General features: G+C 36.4%; 1 protein-coding gene across 2 annotated transcripts; it reads left to right on the forward strand.

Annotated features, from left to right (window-relative positions):
• The first annotated feature begins 1,483 nt into the window (after positions 1-1,483).
• Positions 1,484-7,054, forward strand: LOC114759198 (pentatricopeptide repeat-containing protein At1g03560, mitochondrial). Of its 2 annotated transcripts, XM_028948329.1 has the most exons (4): positions 1,484-1,582; positions 2,504-2,682; positions 2,862-3,998; positions 5,431-7,054. In XM_028948329.1, exons 3-4 carry the CDS (start codon positions 2,895-2,897, stop codon positions 6,478-6,480), a joined length of 2,154 nt encoding a protein of 717 aa, XP_028804162.1. In that variant the 5' UTR covers positions 1,484-1,582; positions 2,504-2,682; positions 2,862-2,894; the 3' UTR covers positions 6,481-7,054. The 2 variants fall into 2 exon arrangements, with proteins under 2 accessions (XP_028804162.1, XP_028804154.1); XM_028948321.1 differs by having other exon boundaries at positions 1,484-2,682.
• The last annotated feature ends 280 nt before the right edge of the window (positions 7,055-7,334 follow it).

Here is a 7,334-nt window from a genome sequence, read left to right on the forward strand (position 1 = left end):
ATTTCTTAATATTATAATACAAACAAAAATATAAGTAGACTATTTTTCTGTGACTCCAACCCGCAACAATAATTTACCTGAAGATGACAAGTCTTAATTGAGAAATAACAAGTCTAAATTTGATATTAACAAATCAACTTTTCTTGATATATAACAAGAAGTAGCATGTATATTAATTAAAAATGATTGTAATTTATTTGAAAATGACACGTCTTTAAAAAATGACTATAATTTATTTGAAAGTGACACGTCTTTACTAGAAAATAACACATCTAAACTTGAAATTAACAATATGTCTTTTCATGATACATAACAAGAAATATCATGTACAATATATATATTCCCAAATAAATTATGGTCATTTTTAATTAATGTACATGATATTTCTTGTTATGTATCAGGAAAAGTTGCTTTGTTAATATCAAGTTTAGACTTGTCATTTTCCAGTAAAGACGTGTCATTTTCAAATACATTATGGTCATTTTTAATTAATATACATGCTATTTTTTGTTATGTATCAGGAAAAGACATATTGTCAATCTCAAGTTTAAACTTATCATTTTCCAGTAAAGAAGTGTCATTTTCAAATAAATTATGATTATTTTTAATTGATGTACATGCTACTTCTTGTTATGTATCAGGAAAAGTTGCTTTGTTAATATCAAATTTAAACTTGTTATTTTTCAATTACGACTTGTCATCCTCAGGTAAATTGTTATCACGAACTGAAGTCACAGCAAAAGAATCAACTTATATTTTTGTTTGTATTATAAGGTTAATAAATTTTTGATGGCCTAATGGTCATCTTTTTTTTCGGTTGGCCCAAATAGCCAAGGGGTTGTGGGATCAAATCCCACCCCCTCCACTTCGAACTAATATTCTAGCATGCAAAAAAAAAAAAATACTGTAGCAAAAAAAGTTCATCGGTGGCCAGTGCTGGTGCCCGGGGACCAATCGTCAGTGGTGGTTGCCGGCCATCGGTGAGAGGCTGAGGTTTTTTTTTTTTTTAAAAAAAGATAAAGGGCATTCTTTTCATTTTACTGAATTTCAAAATTCCCATTTGCGAAGGACTTCCCTCTCTGTCATTACATTTCTTTAACTTCCTAAATTGGCATTTCATATTTTCAAATTTCTTTATGTGTCATTTTCCCTTATAAAATTCGGTGTATGATATGAAAAAAGATAGGAAATATTATTATAATAGTATTTTATATTCGTTGAACTATTCCCTTATTTACTGCAAAAAATCTGGGCAATTCAATTAAGCCTGAACAAGAACTGGTAAAAATGGATAAAAAATAAATCGATGGTTCAAACGTCTTAATTTTTTTTTTGGAATTAAAATCAGTGAATGCGTGAGTACTTTTTTGTTGGAAGGGACGGATTCCAATTCCAGGCCCGAACATAAGCAAACAAAAAAAGAAAGTCCATACTAGTTTTTTGTTTTTGGTACAACTCCATTTGAGCCGTTGATTCCAATACCTAAACCCCGCACGTTTGCGACGCAAATCGCCCTCTGGCTGTCACCGGCGCCTTCTCGGAGTCACTCTCCGTAGCTCTCGTCGTCGGCGTCTCACTTGAGGTATGATTTATTAGTTTATATGCTATATAGTTAGCTGTTGATCATGTTACTCTGTGTATCATTGGTCATTATGTGGCTATTAATCATTTGTTTCACTATATGGGGTTTGTATTCTTGAGCATTTCTTGAGATATTCTTGTAATCGGTCTCTAAATTCTCAAGTCTTGAAAGCGTAAATCAGTTGAGGCAAGCCTTTTGAGACTATGCATATTATCTTATATCTGTTATTAATATGGCGCTCAAACTTGTTTAAAATTTGCCTGCCTTGGGTGTTCTTGTTCTTATTTGATGGAGGATTCGCTGAAACTTGATCTGGCAATGTGCGTGTCGAATTGATTTTTTTTTGTAATTGTTAATTTATTTCCGGAAAAAAAAAACGCTACACCATATTTTTGTAAATGAACTTAAGGATGATGGATATGAATTATATTTTTGGAATTTTGAAAAATCTAAACGAGCAGATTTTGTTCACCAATAGCTTGTGAGTCTAATAATTTGGAATCAACTTGTTTAATATGTAAGTTTAGCCAAGCTGATATCAAGGGGCTATGCAAGCTGTTCATTCAACTGGTAAATAATGTTTCGGTTGTCCTTACATTAAAGTAAAACCACATTTCATTCGCTACCCTTGAATGTTAGGCTCAGCCCCTTTGATCCTCAAGAGTCGAAAAGCTAAAAAAGGAATGAAAACTAATGAGGGCAAAGGAAAGAATGAACACGGGCATGTAGACAATAAGTGCTAGCTTTTTCCTTATCAACTTGTGCGAGTATCGGGGGATATAAAATACAAAATGCACTATTTGGTGTGGTTCTTGCACAATGCAGATTGCTGATTTAATTTAAAATTTTTTTTTCCTTCCTTATTTGAGTTTAGTTTTATATAGCCATTTCTCATCTCTTTCTGAATTTTTCAACATCAAGACGGTGTGGCTTTTTATGGGTACAAGTCCATAGTAGCTTTGAACCTTTGATTCTTTACCTAAACCCCATCACGTTCAACACTCTCCAAATTATCACCTTCTGTTGCTCTCCCTCTAGCCGTCACCGACGTCTTCTTGGAGTCACTCTCCACAGGTCTCGTGGCCAGCATCTTTCTTGAGGTATGATTTATTGATTTATATGCTATATCTGAACTTTTCCTTTCCTCATTTGAGTTTAGATTTAGATTTAGATTAGCCATTTCTCATCTCTTTCTAAATTTTTCAACATCAAGACAGTGTGGCTGATGGCCATAACTTTGATGAACACGTCAAATGGTATTTTTCACCTCTTTCTGCAGGACTAAAAGCATCTGGTAGCTTATCACTGAGACATGGTTTGGAGGAGTTTACTCTGCAGGCATGCCATCAAAAAACTACCTAGGCACAGCTTAGCTCCACCATTATTTTACTTTGATGTTTGTAAAACTAGCTCCACCACTGCACTTCCTACATTTCTTTCAGTTCATTCTTTTGATCACAGCTATGGCTTCACTACCTTTGTGTCACATAGATGCCTGAACTCCATTTCGTCCTTCTCTAGACACCTTCATTCTACTGCACTAACTAGACCAAACAATTTGGAATTTGACCCTAAAGTTACTTCAAAGGTGGAGGACGAGGAGGCAAATGTAGCAATAAATGAGTTTCTATCACAGGTTGTGTGGATAATGCGTAAGAAGCTCATTGAAGCTTATCCAGCCTCTGATAAGCAAACAATTGATGGCATGCTATTGATCATCGTTGGCAAGGTTGTGTCAGAGTTGGAAAAGGGCGGGTTGCAGCCGATAATGAATTCGGCGGCCTCTGCTTCTCAAGATTTTAGTGAGGATTTGTGGAGGACTGTCTGGGAAGTAAGCAATACTGTGTTGGATGATATGAATAAGGAACGGAAGAAGGAAAGGATGAAAGGTTTTTTGCAGTGTGAAGAAGTTAAGGAGATGTGCAGGTTTGCGGGTGAAATTGGTGTCCGTGGGACTTTGCTTAGAGAGCTTAGATTCAAGTGGGCGCGTGAGAAAATGGAGGAACATGAGTTTTATGAGAGTTTGGAGCGCCTGAGGAAAGAGGCACAAGCTGAAGAAAATGTGAAAACAGATAGCGTGAAGGTTGATGCTGTTGGGGAGACATCTAAGACTGTTACTCTCCCTAAGAGGCGGGGGAAGATAAACTACAAGATATATGGGCTTAATCTCTCTGATCCTAAGTGGGCAGAAGTTGCTGACAGAATTCATGAGGCAGAGGAACTCATTTGGCCGCCTGAGCCAAAACTTCTATCTGGGAAAGCCAAACTTATAACTGATAAAATTATTTCATTAAATGAGATGGATGATCCGTCTTCACTGATAGCTGAGTGGGTAGAGATTCATCAACCTAGCAGGATAGACTGGGTTAACTTACTTGACAAATTGAAAGAGAAGAATGTTCCATTGTACTTAAAGGTACGCAAATAGTTCTAGTGTTGCATTGGCTGTTTAGCCTGATTATTTTACTGCAACCCATCATTTTAGCTATGGATTATGGAACTTTGTGAGGTAAATGGATTGTATGGTATAAATCTCTCCGGAGGATTCTGCTGATTATTTGGAAAGAGCAATATTCAATTCTAAGTACATGACCTCTTTGCTTGATGAGGGAATTTTCTGTTGTTTTTTCAACATTAGAGTATCTCAAACTATAGGCATCAATTTGTTCTTTCCATTAGCATGGAGAAATTTGAACTAGCAATGATATAACAGTAGTAGGAAGATGTTGGAGGAATCAGTTATAGAAGGTTGTTTTTGATATTTTTTGTGTTATTGCAGTTGTCCGCCAGTTTTTAGTTGACTAGATTTGTGGTATTACATTGCAGATTATAAAGGTCTTTATTTTCTTACTTTCATCACTTTAGCACCAATTTTATATTCCATTTTCCAATTTGGCTTCTCAATCTGGAAGACATGTTTTAACATGACTATAGCTAGCACAAATCATGTTTTTATGTGGGGCTCTTCCCAAAACTAGGGCCACTCCGGTGGAATCTTATGGTTGGGATTGGAATGTGCACTGCTTTGTTCTTTGATGTCCAAACTGGTAGTGGTAGTGGTACTGTGGTAGATCTTTTCTTCACCATCCTGCTTCCCACCTAACAGCTCAACACCTTTGTTTTTTTTTTTTTTGGGTAGGAGATATGTTTTGTTTGTTCCTTCTGTCTCTGGTTAACAAAGCTTCTTTAGAGTGTCCAAGAATTTCACATGTAATTTTATGCTGCTTGAGGTGCTAAGAATGTTTATTAATAAATCCCTCACCACAACGAATTTATTTGGGAAAGTATAATTTTTGGTTCCTCTGTTTATGTGGTCAACTTGGGTTAAGGGTCCTATGGTTTATTCGTTGAGGAATCAATCCTTAAAATTATGATAAACTTTTGTCACAATCCTTGGAGATGACACGTTGCTGATGTGGCAGTTATGTTTTGTAACAATAGGATTTTGACCTAAGTTGACCAAAACTTGGAGACTGATTCCTTAATGAGAGAGCTACTAGGACCTTGATCCAAGTTGACCTTAACTATAGGAACTAAAAACTTTTTTTTTTTCCAATTAATTTTCTTGGGTAATGATTTGAGCAGCTCTAATTTGGGTAGATTATCAATTAAATAGAAATGATGATTCGTGTCCCACAAAATTCTGAGGCTTTATGATTACATGGATATTTTATTTTGCTAATGCAGATGAAACTAGGAAGATACTTGTATATGTAGCTTATGAAATAAAAGATCTTTTATGTATTACTTGGATATATTTTTAAAGTGAACAAATTTTAACCCGGAATGAACCCAATGTTACTCTGGTCTATGGATTTAGCTATTTTAATCAAATTTTATACTTGTAGGTATCAGAAATTGCATTGACAGAAAAGTCTTTCCAAACAAATATCTGGGATTATTCTAAGCTTATTAGTGTCTATGCTGAAGAGAGCAAATATGATGATACTGAGAGGATTCTCAAGAAGATGAGTGAAAATGGTTTTCTTCCAGATGCTATAATAGCCAATACGTTGATTCACATGTATGCCAAAGCGGGTAATTTTGATCGCGCAAAAGAAGCATTTGAAAGCTTGAGAAGCCAAGGTGTCCAACCAGACATGAAAATATATAATGCGATGATTATGTCATATGTAAATGCTGGCCAACCTAAGATGGGTGAGATTCTATTGAGGGAACTGGAGACAGGAGAAGTGAAACCGTCTTATGAAATATACCTTGCATTGTTCCGATCATTTGCTCATCTTGGAGATGTTAATGGAGCTTTACGAATTTCAACATCTATGCAATTTGCAGGATTTCAGGCCACAATGGAGACCTGTACATTGCTTGTTGAGGCATATGAGCGTGCAGACAACCCTGATATGGCCAGAACTAGCTTTGACTACATGATAAAAGTTGGATTTAAGCCTGATGACAGGGTTACTGCTAGCATGATATCGGCTTATGAGAGGAAAAATTTATTGGACAAGGCACTAAATCTTCTTTTGAAGCTAGAGCAGGATGGGTTTGAGCCTGGGATTGCCACTAACACTGTTCTTGTGGACTGGTTCGCAAAGATGCAGCTTGTTGACGAGGCTGAACAACTTTTGGGGAAAATTGCTCAGCAGGGCGAGGCTCCTCCTTTAAAAATTCAAGTGAGTCTTTGTGATATGTACGCAAGGTTAGGAAATGAGAAAAAGGCCCTTCAAGCTCTGGGAGTTCTCGAGGCTAGAAAGGATCAATTAAGACAAGATGAGTTTGAGAGAATTATAAGAAGTCTCCTTTCGGGTGGGTTTGTGCAGCATGCTCGAAGAATACGAGGAATAATGGAGGCACAGGGATTTACTCCATCACAGCCACTTGAAATGGCTTTTAGGGGAGCTGATCGTGGCGGCAGAAGGCCAGTTTTGAGATAGTTCAGTTGTGTTGGGAATGTTCTCTTTCTGGTCTCTTAGTGATCAACCGATGCGATAGCTTGTCATGGAAGCAACTGGATGCTGGAATAGTCGCAGCGTGTAACCAACAAAGATTTGAGTTTTAAATTGTCAGATGACCAGTTTCTTAACCGGCCCATGTCAATGTTGCTGTTGTTAGTGGTTACATGCTCGAGTGTTCAGAGGAACACCACCCCTCCTCTTCTTTTCATCTCTTTATTATTCTCTTGTTAGGTTGCTCGTTTTGTAGCACATTAATGGGACTGGCAATATCTTCCAAATAAGCATTTTTGTTGGCATGTTGATCCTGGTCTGTCATGTGTTTCTAATCCTATAGAGAGTGGAGTTCGTGTTAGTGCGCACATCTGTGACAAATGTTGCATTTAGAAGCTTCTTATAACACACTAACCCCAGTTGAAGAGGATCTGGTGGTTTCACATTCTTTTATTCTACAATGTGCTGTTTGTCTGTGGTCTGACACTATTGTTGTTGTCAAGTGTATCAAGTATTTGGCATTATATTTTGACATTTGTATTTTAGGAAGCGCTTTGGTGGATGAAACCTTTTTTTTTTTTTTTTTGGGGAGAATTACTAGGGTTTCAAATAAAGAAGATAATTACTAAAAAAATGTCAATGACAAGGTGGCGATTGAAATTTGTTATTTTCTGTTCTGGAATTTATTATTACAAGATACTTAGTTGTTATTATGAGATTTTTTTGCGAATATGTTCTCTTCATGGGTTTCATTGTAATTTTTCTTTTTCTTCCCTATCCTAGATACTATGGGCAGCGGAGCACTCAACTATTTTTCCAATACATGAGTATGCATTTAGAAA

The sequence above is a fragment of the Neltuma alba genome, unplaced genomic scaffold (assembly GCF_004799145.2).
Source record: "Neltuma alba isolate B1F8T4 unplaced genomic scaffold, ASM479914v2 tig00001562_pilon, whole genome shotgun sequence".
NCBI lineage: Eukaryota > Viridiplantae > Streptophyta > Magnoliopsida > Fabales > Fabaceae > Neltuma > Neltuma alba.